Source organism: Salvia hispanica, chromosome 4 (genome assembly GCF_029641045.1).
Source record: "Salvia hispanica isolate PSC_SH4W2 chromosome 4, Shi_PSC_v1, whole genome shotgun sequence".
Classification (NCBI taxonomy): Eukaryota; Viridiplantae; Streptophyta; class Magnoliopsida; order Lamiales; family Lamiaceae; genus Salvia; species Salvia hispanica.
In genome coordinates this window covers 6,235,205-6,248,248 of record NC_142695.1, presented here as the reverse complement: position 1 = coordinate 6,248,248, position 13,044 = coordinate 6,235,205, and the positions used below count along the sequence as shown (strand labels likewise).

At 39.1% G+C, this 13,044-nt stretch overlaps 1 protein-coding gene across 6 annotated transcripts; it reads left to right on the top strand.

The window, feature by feature from the left end:
• Positions 1–265: 265 nt before the first annotated feature.
• On the top strand, positions 266–6,661 carry LOC125194206 (Translation elongation factor EF1A/initiation factor IF2gamma family protein). Of its 6 annotated transcripts, none has more exons than XM_048092292.2 (20): positions 266–451; positions 534–575; positions 776–844; positions 1,059–1,133; positions 1,254–1,307; positions 1,670–1,762; positions 2,338–2,449; positions 2,667–2,712; positions 2,826–2,897; positions 3,336–3,398; positions 3,497–3,651; positions 3,733–3,797; positions 3,903–4,053; positions 4,173–4,278; positions 4,609–4,744; positions 5,041–5,105; positions 5,203–5,367; positions 5,751–5,823; positions 5,913–5,985; positions 6,319–6,661. In XM_048092292.2, exons 1-19 carry the CDS (start codon positions 418–420, stop codon positions 5,966–5,968), a joined length of 1,632 nt encoding a protein of 543 aa, XP_047948249.1. In that variant the 5' UTR covers positions 266–417; the 3' UTR covers positions 5,969–5,985; positions 6,319–6,661. The 6 variants fall into 6 exon arrangements, with proteins under 6 accessions (XP_047948249.1, XP_047948248.1, XP_047948247.1 ...); XM_048092291.2 differs by having other exon boundaries at positions 773–844; positions 1,062–1,133; XM_048092290.2 differs by having other exon boundaries at positions 773–844.
• The last annotated feature ends 6,383 nt before the right edge of the window (positions 6,662–13,044 follow it).

Below are 13,044 nucleotides of genomic sequence, written 5' to 3'. Positions count from 1 at the left end.
CCCTATAAATTTATTTAATAATTATTTAAATTTAAAATATAATCCATTTAACATTATTTCTACCACTAAATCTCCTAAACTCTTTCACTAAATAATCATCTTAATTTTCGTATCTAACAAAATGCCTCAAATCGATGAGACAAGGGGGAGTTTAGTTATTTGGGCCTAACTAATTAAAAAGTAAAGCCCACTAACGCAGACTAAAATTTGGGCCTTAGAAACCCTACCCGCTACCCCTCCCCACCCCCTTACCCAAATCACGAACTAGTTTACTCCCTTCTGAATCATCATCAACACCTCCACCGCCCCACCCCCAAAAAATCTCCGCTCCGCAGCCTTCTGTTACTAGTCAATCGAATTCGGTTCACTTTCCTGTTTTCGAACTTACTGCGATTTCGTATCACTTTTCCGCCAGCCATGTCGGAATCGGCCACCACGCATCCGACGCAGGGTCCGATAGCTTATCCAATTACGCTTTGTTGCTGAATTCGATTTGTTTTTTCCTTTTGCTGATTGATTTGTGCATTTTGTAGATATCGCGGATGATATCAAGGCTCTGCAACTCGATTCAGCTGGTATGTTACGTTTTTTTTTGAAAAAATATTTGTTCCTTTTTCTGGATAGTTGTTCTAGCATACGATCTGTCTGTGTATTCAATTTCTGTAACTTGCTTTATGATGCGTATGACGAACTGTTCTTGTTGCTGTTATTAATTTGTAAAGGTAACACTCATGATGCCGTGTTTTTTTTGTGAATTCTGGTTGGATGTTAGCAGAGGATACTGTGATGGCTAACACAGAAGACTGGAAGCATGATATAATTGTAAATCCCGATACCAGCGGAGGTAGATAGTGACGAACATGATTTTGTGGTGTGAAGAATACTGTTAAAATTAATGAGTTATTTGCTTGCTAACGAATCTATTATTTTAAATATATGTGGCTTAATAACAACCTTCTTTGATACTCTTTTTGGTAACTGGTTTTGGCATGCAAATTATGTGTGTAACTTGAGTTTACTTTTTGTTTTCTCTATTGGGGCTCATTGGTGATTGCTAGCAGAGGATGCTGTGATGGCGAATACAGAAGCTGGGAAGCCTGATACATCTGTAAATCATGACAAGACGGATGTAGGTATGAATTAACAAGTCCCAAGTGAGCTATGTGGACCTAGGGTAGTTTGATATACATCAATCTTGTTGGTGTCTTACTATCTCTCGCTTTATGTTGCTCAATTTTTGTTGATTGCTGCAGACGATGCTGTGATGGCTACTTCAGAAGATGGGAAGCATGATACAACAGATGGAGGTAGGTGGACCTGCTAGTATATAATTGGTTGTATTCAGGCTAAGTTATGTGCACAGTCCCTATCTGATTAGCTTACATACTTAAAGATTCTGTAAGTGCATTTTTTTGGCACACATGGTATTATTTCCTACAGCTCTTTAGTTCAGCCTATGTCGAATTAAGACTAGTCATGGTAGTTTGTTGATAATTCGTAAGTTATTGCATGTTGTAATGTATTTCTGTATTCCACTAATTTATGTTTTTATCCCACCTACCTCAAAAATTGTGTACTGCTAATATCATATGAATTAATCTCCTCTGTCCTCATGAACTTGTTACTTAATGCTTTTATTTATGGATTTTTTCCACTTTCTTTTATCCAGTGAAAGAGAAGGAAAGCATTCCTTTGGATGATGTCGAGGATGTGGATGAGCAGACAAAGAGACACTTGAATGTTGTATTCATTGGTCATGTTGGTAAGGGGATTTCCTTAAAAGTCGCAATTTATAATCCTTTCCCCCATAACTGAATGCTATTGTATCGAGTTCTACTTTTCAAGAAAGAAAAATCAAGTTTACATCTAAAATGCATCCGTGCGTCATACTTAAATGTAAGTATTCTGGTTGATTAAAACTATTTTAGGGAAAATAACACTGATGATGTATCTGTAGTTCCTTGTAGATATATAATGTATGGTCAGAACTATAATACTCCCTTAAGTAATTGGGTTGTCCTGTCAGTTCTGTAAACTTGGCGTTCTTTGTGGACATCCTTCTATGATAAGGAGTTTTCCATTGGTTTCCACTAATCTTCACAAGAGATTATTCAGTATATATTCATTATTTTTTAACTTTAATTTCCCATGAGCTATATCAATAACGTGTTGTATGGGAAAACTGGATGCTTGTTTTCCTCTTTTCCTAGATTGAGCATTTGAAACAAAAAATAAAATATTAAAGTAAGGATAAAGAATCTGAATATGAAAGTTCATGTAGATCCACTTTAGATATCATGTGGCAGTATCTTATTAGAAGTCTTATTTTTTCTGCAGATGCTGGGAAGTCCACAATTGGAGGGCAAATTCTTTATCTTAGTGGGCAAGTTGATGAACGCACAATACAAAAGTATGAGAAAGAAGCTAAGGACAAAAGTAGGGAGAGTTGGTAAGTAACTTCAGTCGAATCGATTTAAACCAGTGCATTGTCTCACGTATGTGCTTGCATTTTGTTTTGATGCCGAGAGATGTCACTCGTGAATCCTTTTGATAAAAAATGCATGTGTATTATTTGTGTTACCATTTTTTCTGGTCATGGACATTGATGGTTTCACTCAAACTTGTTTGGTCATTCGCTACTAAGCATTTTGTTGTAAACGTATCAGGTATATGGCATATATCATGGACACAAACGAAGAAGAGAGGGTTAAGGTATGTATCTGTGGTTTAGGCTGTTTTAGACTATTCCACTTATCCTTGCAGCCATGTATTTTTTAAAATAACTCATCTGCTGAGCACATGCATAATTTTTTCCCAATATATAGGGGAAAACTGTTGAAGTCGGGAGAGCTCACTTTGAGACAGAAACCACAAGGTTTACAATATTGGATGCCCCGGTAACTCCTAAAGTCTCATAATTATTACTCTTTTTCTTAAAAAATGTGAAATATCTAGATGATATTGACACAAGCAATGATCAATCATATATGTTACATCTCTTTGGTGTTACCTATCGTTTGAAATTGATTTGTTCAGAAATAGGGCCTTTTTATGCTGATAATGGATAGTGATACCTATAAATTCAGTGAACAAGTTGGAATTATACATACTGTTCAAATTGGTTTTGATGAAATATCTTAATTTTTTCTTCTTACCGCCAACTTTAGATAAAGCTATTTCTCCATTTCATTCGTTATTGCACAGTAAAGCAACATTGTATTATGTTTTTTGCTTGGAAGTACATTATTAGCTATTGGATCAATTTGGAAGGCAGCCCTTTGTTTCTGGTATATTCTACTGCCTCAGCAAGAGGTCTTTTAACTTTTAATTTCCAGGGACACAAAAGCTATGTGCCGAACATGATCAGCGGAGCATCTCAAGCAGATATAGGTGTACTAGTAAGTAGTGCTTCATCATTTTGTTGTTATACTAGATGGTATTTGTGATTCTGTGTAGTCTCTATTACTGATACATGTCGTCTCATCTACACTCCTAGGTGATTTCAGCTCGAAAGGGAGAATTTGAAACTGGTTATGAGAGAGGTGGACAGACACGTGAACATGTCCAGCTAGCAAAAACCTTGGGAGTTTCTAAGCTTCTTGTCGTTGTCAACAAAATGGACGAGCCTACTGTGAAGTGGTCCAAAGAGAGGTGATTTATTGGTTTTGATGATTCTCTTGTTTGTCAGATATTATTCTTGTATGCAATTTTCTTATGTATTTTATCTTTCAGATTTGATGAGATTGAGTCAAAAATGTCTCTATTTTTGAAATCCTCAGGTTATAATGTGAAAAAAGGTAATTTTCCTTTGAAAGTTTATGTGGTTTCAAGTGTGCTTCTCATTTGCAATTTTTGTTTCTCCACTTAATTTACGATTGTTTGGGTAAAATATAATTTTGCAGATGTTCAGTTTCTCCCAATATCTGGTCTTATGGGCACAAATATGAAGACTAGAATGGGCAAAGATATATGTCCATGGTGGAACGGTACATGTCTTTTTGAAGCTCTTGATGCTATTGAAATTCCACCACGTGATCCCAAAGGTCCTTTCAGGTGAAATAGGAGTTTTTGTTACTCTCCACTCACTTTCTTATTGCACACAACTTGACCTTTAAATCTAGATGAACTGGTACTTTTGTTTATAACTTTATATAAGCTTTCTTCTTTGGCAGAATGCCTATTATCGACAAATTTAAGGACATGGGAACTGTTGTCATGGGGAAAATAGAATCTGGGACCGTCCGTGATGGGGACACTATGGTAGTCATGCCTAATAAGGTGCCTTTTCAAATGCATATCTTCATGTTCTGGTACATAAGATATACTCCATCTGGCCACAAGAAGTACACAACATTTACTATGTTTGGTGTCCACGAGAAGTATGCAAGTTTCCTTTTTCGGATATGATCCCACACTCTACTTAATATTTTGACATTATAAACTTCTTAAACCAAACTTTTTCCACAATGGGACCCATAGTTATGCTCTACCAATCATTTTCTTGAAACCTATGCCCATCAAATGCTGCGTACTATTTGTGTAAGGAGGGAGTATGATAATTTTCTTTAGTTTGTAGCTATTAGCTAACATTATAATATATTGTGCCAGGTACAAGTTAAAGTTCTTGCCATTTTCTGTGATGAAAATAGAGTGAGGCGTGCTGGACCTGGTGAAAACTTGCGTGTCAGGTTGTCGGGGATTGAAGAAGAGGATATTATCGGCGGGTTTGTTTTAAGTAGCGTTGGTGAGTTTCTTGGTCTGGCTTTCTGTCATTCTCTTCCTTTTCAGTCTTGTTTGTATCAGGTGTTCTTTTTCTTCACCAAGCACCAATATCCTAATCTAATTTTGATTGGTTTAGACATCTGGATTCAGACCTGCAGCTAGCTTATTCTACAGTGAAGAATCGATTTTATGGATATAAATTTATGCTTGAATGCAATTATCACATTTACAAGAGTTTGATTGTATTGATTAATTAAAGCAATGAAGTTCGGTGTTGATCTGTGCTTAGGTTATACTAAACATTGTATGCTTTTGCAGCAAGACCAGTAGCTGCTGTATCAGAGTTTCTTGCCCAGCTGTCAATTTTGGAGTTACTCGACAATGTAAAGCTTAAAATTTATTCATTCGGTTCTCTTATTTCCGTTTTTTGTTTTCATGATCTTTGTTGTTAACTGTACTTGCTGTCCCTTCCATCCTCAGGCAATTTTTTGTGCTGGGTACAAGGCTGTTCTACACATCCATTCTGTTGTGGAAGAATGTGAGATTGTTGAGTTGACACAGCAAATTGATCCAAAAACCAGAAAACGTTTGAAAAAGAAACCACTTTTTGTTAAAAAAGGTGCTGTTGTGGAATGCCGCGTTCAGGTATTACATTTGCAACTCGGGTTACTAATTATATCCATGTGTCTTTTTCTGGCATATACTTAATTCGCACAATATAGAATTTATATTATCTTGTTATTTGTAGTGACTATAAAATACAAGCTTTTGAGTAAAAGTCACTTTAAATATGGTTACTGCTGTCCTAGATTTTGTCCTTTTCCCAAATGAAAAACCTGAGCTACTGTATTATTGATGCTAGTGAAGAATCTGTAACTGTTTTTGCTCAGTAGTTGTCATATGCATCTGTATTTTGACGATTATAACTAATTGACAAGATAATCTCCTAAAATATTTATGTTTTAGCTTTATGGATGACATCTGTGTATTCACTACCAAAATCTTCTTTTGATTCATTCTCTGTATAGGTGAACAACATGATTTGCATTGAGAAGTACTCGGACTTTCCACAGCTTGGGCGGTTTACTCTCCGCACTGAAGGTTAGTGTGGCATTATGTACTGCTTCTACTGGATTGGAACTGTTTCTCCAAGAAAATTATAAGTTACAACTCTTAACAATTTTTCACAGGGAAAACTGTTGCTGTGGGAAAAGTAACTGGGCTGACTTCAAGTGAGAGCGCTTAAAAATTTTGTCGTGAGAGGTGGTTATTTCTGACTTGTTAAATGTCATATTACACTGCAGCTTCATGTTTGCTGATACTTGCAGCTCCGACACCTTCCGTTGTCAACAAACCATTCATATTTTGAATTATGAAAGTGTATTTGGGACATTCTTGTTAGCTCAAGAGGACTGGCTATGTGGCTAGATTGATTTTTTGACTTACAACTAGACTATTTAAAAGGCCATTATTAGATATTCATTCATGAGCTGTAGTGACACTCTTGCTTAAATACGATACCTTGGTGTGCATGAAAATGCTAATCGTAATATTTTGCAAAACATAACTATTTTCTTTTTCTTTCTTTCTGGTTAGCTGGCTGATTTCTGAGCTTTCTGGTGAAAAGAGGCAACATGACAGCACCTGGTTCTAGTATCGTCTCCTTCAAATGAATTTGAGGGTGATTGGAATGAGATTGGTTAGGTGCTCTTTTCGGTGGTTTGTTATTATTTTGGTTGAGAGTGTAAGATGTGGCTCAGTTGTAAGTTTGTGCGGTTCTTATTTATCCTAGAGTCCTCTTCATAGACAGTTTCGATATATACAGATTATGTGGTCGCATTTATTATGAACTTGCTCCATGTTTCCTCAACAATTCACTTTCATTTATTATACATATAGCCTCTTTTGGGCTTTGCTCAAAATTGGCCTCAGATGTTTATTTTGGTGTCGGAATTGGTGAAATAAATGTGGTGTGTTCAGGTTGGAATATTGAAATATATTACAGTATGTTAATTCGTTGTGTTGATTCCAATGTAGATGTTATAGTACGGTATTAATCCCGTTACTCACGGATGTAATTCTTTTCGCATTAGGTAAAGTATGTTTGTGTTAAAATGACAACCCCTCTTAAAGTGACACCACTTATACAACAATATTATAAAAGCTACATAGCAATCTATAGATTGTTGTATAGCGTGTTGGATATTGCTGGGCAAGAAAAATTGTTGTATAGTGTATAAAATATTGCTGGCCGATTTTTTTAGAATTTTTTTTTAATTTTTTGTCATGTGAGATTATTATTCGTCCACGTATACAAATGATTGGCTAGGAATGATGATATGGTGTTATTTTAAGAGATGGTGTCTCGCTGATTGTGTTGACACACCCCCTCTGATTGTAGTATGTATAGCCGTGAAACCCGAAAGATCTATTCCGGGTCGGCCGATTTCCGCAGGCGAACCAAACGGTGGAATAGGCTTATAAGAGTTGTGTTTCACGCATATTGCGGCGTACCAGACACGCCCTAATAGTACTCTTAATACTTTGATAAGCTTCTTGGTACGATGGAATGGAATAGTGGAATATAACGTGATTCCTACTTCCATTCTATTCATTTGCTTGGTGTGATAGAATGAATGAGTGAATGGATAAAAATGCAAAGGAAATATAAGGAAATTGGCATTTCATTCCTATCTTCATTCCATTCCATCCTCATTCCATTCCATCATACTAAGCATGCCTAATTATATTGTCATTGAAATGAATTTATGACTAAAATGTCTTTTAGAGCATCCGCAACGCTGTCTCTTATCCTTCTCTTAATCGTCTCATCTCTTCACTATTTATAGGCCCTACTGTATTTTTCAGCTCATCTCTTAACTAAGAGACAAAACCTGCATCCCTCCATCTCTTGACCATCTCTTAACTATTCATTCAATTTCATTTTTTATTTTTAATTCCAACAAATTCAATTAATAAAAACACACTTCATTAAATAAAATAAATATTACAATTTAAAAGCCTAAAAAATAAAAAAAAATACATAATTCAAAATCCTAAAAAGTAAAAAAAATACATAATTAAAATACTCTAAATTAAACTATAAAAACTACTCCGCCGGCGAATCATCATCCCCCAAGTCGGCGGTGTACCCAAGTTCCCTATACCAAGTTGAGCTCTCATATACTCAATTCCGGCCATATGGGCTGAAACTTGGCCAGGAGTCATTTTTGAAAGGTCAGCCATCGTGGCGACCAGGTACATGGACATTAGGGTGTTCGAGCCCATGCCCGTGCCGGAGCCCCGAGCCCTCGCCCGCCTGGTTTGATTCGCCGTGCCTGAGGCCGATCCTGCCGGAGCCCACCTATTGGCCAGTCGGGCAAAGTGCGTTCAGGCACCAAAAAATTCTCTGGAATTTGGGATAATCCCGACGATTGCCCGTACCTCTTGGGGGAGGGACGATAGTATGCATCCACATCAAAATGTGGTGTTTGGTACGCCAGCAGAGTGGTCGAGGCTTGGGTGCCCGGCGACGAACCGGGAGTACCCAAACAGTTGTACATGCTCGCCCAATCGTCGAACGAGTTCAAGTCGAATCCGCCGGAGCGCCGCCTGCCGGAGCTGCCGTCGCTGAAGTTTCCATCGCCGGACATTTTTTCAACAATTTGAGAGTAGTGTTTGTGTGTAAAATGGAAGAGGAATGAGAGTAGTGTTCGTGTGTAAAATGGTGAATGGAGTATGAAGTATATTTATAGAATAATAAAAGAAAAAAAAAATAAAAATTAAAAATTCGACTGTTTGAATTTTTTTTTTATTAAATTCGAATTTTTTGAATTTATATAAAAAAAATTATTACGTCATAATTCCGACGCCCACTCGCGGCCGGCGAGTGGGCGTCAGGCCATGCTACGTGGCGCGCGCGTCGTCTCGGCAGCTCGAGGCCGGCCTCGCCGGCACGCGTCGCGCGACGAGATGTCTCGTCTCGTCCAGAAGAGCTTCGCAACGCTGTCTTGATGCTGGCTCGTCTCGTCGAGACGAGACCGAGCTAGCATCGAGTCAGCGATGCGGATGCTCTTATTCTCATATTCGCATGTTACGTCGCACGATTGACTAAGTAATTAAAGTCACAAAATCCACCCAATTAAGATTAAGGTAAAAAAATGAGGTGGGCATTTGATGCGTACTTAATTGGGTGGATTTTGTGACTTTAATTACTTAGTCAATCGTGCGACGTAACATGCGAATATGAGAATAAGAGCATCCGCATCGCTGACTCGATGCTGGCTCGGTCTCGTCTCGACGAGACGAACCAGCATCGAGACAACGTTGCGAAGCTCTTCTGGACGAGACGAGACATCTCGTCGCGCGACGCGTGCCGGCAATATCCTAGCCAATCATTTGTATACGTGACATCGAGACACAATCAGCGAGAGGAGTGGTATTAGATTTGGGGATCCACTGATATCGCTGAAAGGTTGGGTATTCTACCCGAAATGCTCTCGCAAGCTGTTTTTCATTTTCGTTTTGCTTACCGTTTCAGGTGATATTGAGGCGTCGGTGTTGTGCATGGAAAAATTGGTCGACGTCGGCATCCTCTAATTTCTGTTTTCTGGATTTTTTCAATTCCGGTCCGTTAGCTCTACCGTCGTCCGGGTATGTGTATTTATCGCTATTTGAGGGTCGATCTGGTAGTAGTGAAGCTTAATTTTTTGTGGAGAATTTTTACCTTTTTGGTCCTGAACATATGGTCATTTTACCTTTTTGGTCATAAACTTTATCTTTTAGATTTTTTGGTCCTGCACATATGGAAATTTGATCATTTTGGTCCTCCGTCAATAATTCCGTTAAAAACTAACGGTCAACCTGATTTTGACCAAACTAAACTCATTTTTAATTCACTGATTAATCTCCTAATTATTTTAATAAATATCCATTTACAACTACAATTAAAAATAATTCTAATTGACGGAGATTGGAGCTCGGAGGATTGCTACGCCTGCCCTAATAAAGCTTCATTCTTGGATGCGGAGAATGATTTGGAGTGGCGGGGTTTAGGGATGAAGGTAGTGGTGGGTTTCCAAGGCTTGGGCTGAAATCAGTTGTTGATTGGGAGCTGAAATCTGAGATAGTTGATTCCTAATTCCTCTGCGACTTTTTAAGAACAATTTTAGTGCAAATGGCGAATTCTGATGAACCCAATCCACTTTTACCAAATCAAGAAGAAGTTGAGATGGCAAACGAGAAGAAATCCGGCGTCCCCATCAGCAAGAATGTCCCGGTGGGATGGACGGCCGACGGTCTACCCGTGTCTGAATCCATGACGGAGATGTCCCACTAGGATTCTGGTCTCTTCTCTTGTCTTGGGAGGAATGACCAATTCTGCAGTAGCGATCTTGAGGTTTGTGAGTTTTCTTGTTTCCATGTCTCATGTTTTAGTGAATTATTGAGATTGTAAATAAATATTTGTTAAAATAATTAGGAGATTAATTAGTGAATTAAAAATCAGAATTAAGAATTTAATTTGGTCAAAATTGGGTTGACCGTTAGTATTTAACGGAATTATTGACGGAGGACCAAAATGATCAAATTTTCATATGTTCAGGACCAAAAAATCCAAAAGATAAAGTTTAGGACCAAAAAGATAAAATTGCCATATGTTCAGGACCAATTTTGGCCTTTACTGAATTGGGTTCAATTTGAATTTTTTGCAAATTGAGAATATTTGGGATTTTTTGCATCTGTGCGTCGTGTGTTGTGATGATGTTGCCTTATTCTTGGATTTCTGAAATTATAAACGACTTTAACAATTTCATCCCAACGACTATAGCTCGATTTATAACATATCAGATTTACTCATTTTTGCAATGAGACACTATGGTTGGCCGTTCTACATCTTCGTATTTTGTGGCGTGTAATGCTGCATTAATGGTGATTTTGTCGAGATTTGGTCCGACTATAACAAACCCAGATGCCTCTGTAGTTCCACTCATAAGCAGCTTCGAACTTGAATTGTTTTGCACACTCAAATTGTTGGTGAATGTATTCAATATTCTTCTTTGTGGGTGGATTTGATGTTGCGTGGTGTATCCATTGTGGCAGCATTAGTGAGTGCATGGTGTTGCTTGGCAGTTTTTCCAAAAATTCTTCTTCACTTGCTTCGAAATATGTTGTCCATATTCCATAGAACTTGGGATTTGCGTTTCTTTTTTGCAGTTCCTACATTTGTCCATGTCAATGGTGCATGCTTTGTTGAGGACACTAGTTACTTACATCAGAATGCCTTTGATGGTATCGTACTGCATTCCACCAAGTGTTGTGATGGATCCATGATTGATAGCTGTTCGAATTACATACATATTGGCCTTCACTGCATCGTATCGTCCCTTCCATATTAACTCTCTCGTTGTGCATTTCAGCATGGAACACCCACGTGCAAACAAGAGAAAGGAGCTTCAGGCGGCGGTAGGTATGGTCGAGGACATCATACGTAACCACCAACATAACCACTTCAGTGTTTTCAATGCGGTGAACACCTTGGTGTACACTTCGGAAAGCAGTCGGGAGGAGGAGACACGGGCGTCTTACAACATGTCAGACAAAATGCCAGCTCAAGTCGAACATATGAATCGGCTTACTATGTTGACCGATGTGGACTGCATCAACAATCTGCGCATGGACCGCAATGCATTCGGACGGCTATGTCGCATTCTTTGCGATAGGTGTGGGTTAGTGGATCAACGGTATGTTAGAGTCGAGGAGCAGGTTGCAATGTTCCTTCACACTCTGGCTCATCACACGAAAAATCGTGTGGTTGGGTTCCAGTTTCTTCGTTCCAAGCATACTGTGAGTCGTTATATCCATGAGGTTATGCGCGGGGTGATTCATCTTCACTCAACCCTTTTCGTGCAACCGTCCCCAGTCGATGATAACTGCGACGACCATAGATGGAAATGGTTTAAGGTAAACTTAGTATTATCTATCCAAATTGATATCTTGTCATGGTCATCCTTACTAAGTCCTTCGTTTCCCAGAGCTGCTTAGGTGCACTAGACGGGACATATATTAATGTCTGGGTCAGTACCGCAGATGCTCCTCGTTATCGATCTAGGAAGGGGGAAATCGCTACAAACACACTAGCAGTTTGTGACAGATTTCTTCAGTTTGTGTACATCCTACCAGGGTGGGAGGGGTCTGTTGCAGATTCAAGGGTGTTGAGGGATGCCGTTAGTAGACCAAATGGTCTCAAGGTTCCAAAAGGTAAAAACTTATGTTTATCAAATTGGCATCTTTATTATGATTCACTGTGGATTGGATTGGGACACAGCTACTGGTCCAGAGGATTTAATTTTTCCTTCATTAACTTTACTTCCTTTACGTGTAAGGTTCATACTATTTGTGTGACAATGGGTACGCCAACAGCGAGGGTTTCTTGACACCTTTTAAGGGCGTTCGTTACCATCTCAAGGAGTGGCGCCCCGACAATCAGAGACCATCCTCACCGAAGGAAATATTCAACATGCGACACACAATGGCCCACAATGTCATCGAGCGTGCGTTTTCCATTCTGAAGATGCGGTGGGGTATACTGCGCATCGGTAGTTTTTATCCAATCGAAACACAAAACCGGCTGGTCATGTGTTGCTTCCTTTTGCACAACTATATCCGAGGGGAAATGGGTGTGGATCCGGTTGAAGCTGAACTAGATGCCCTGAACGGGAATGGTGACGAGGAACCTGAGGGAGGGCAGCCTGATCCAGCCGCAGACACCCAGTTTATCGATACGATTGAAGCGTCTCCTGGTTGGAATCAAATGCGTGTCGACTTGGCGAACTATATGTGGGAGAATCAGTAGAAATAAGTTTGAGGACTCGATGTGTAATTTGTTGACTTTGTTCCTCTATAAACTGATTTTGTATTGTCCTTACTGTTGGGTGCTTGTGGGTTGTATTAATTAAGAGTTGGTTCCCTAATGCATTCCTTTTTGCTAGGTAAACTGTGTAGTGCTCTGGATACCGACAATTCTCATTCGGATACAACACGCATTGATATGTCGTCCCATAATTGTGCCGACATAGATAGATATTGCAAGATTTTTGTCGAAGCTTATGGCTAGTCAAGACCGACGAAATGTTATTTAACAGCCACTACGACATGGCTGACCGGAAAATTACATCTCTCGGTTGAAGGAACATTCACAACACTTGCGGAGATACAACCGCAATTTACGTCCTACCTTAAGCATAAGATTATAATGCGTTGGCAACCAACTACTACTTCACACTAGAGGTGTCAAGTGGGCCGGGCCGGCCCAGCCTGGCCCGG

What these genes read in the sequence shown, in the direction of transcription:
- LOC125194206 (XM_048092290.2), top strand. Translation starts at nt 418, where the DNA reads ATGTCGGAATCGGCCACCACGCATCCGACGCAGG. An exon ending in GTTTGTTTTAAGTAGCGTTG is followed by an intron (nt 4,745 to 5,040) that starts GTGAGTTTCTTG and finishes ATGCTTTTGCAG; the next exon opens with CAAGACCAGTAGCTGCTGTA. An exon ending in TTTTGGAGTTACTCGACAAT is followed by an intron (nt 5,106 to 5,202) that starts GTAAAGCTTAAA and finishes TTCCATCCTCAG; the next exon opens with GCAATTTTTTGTGCTGGGTA.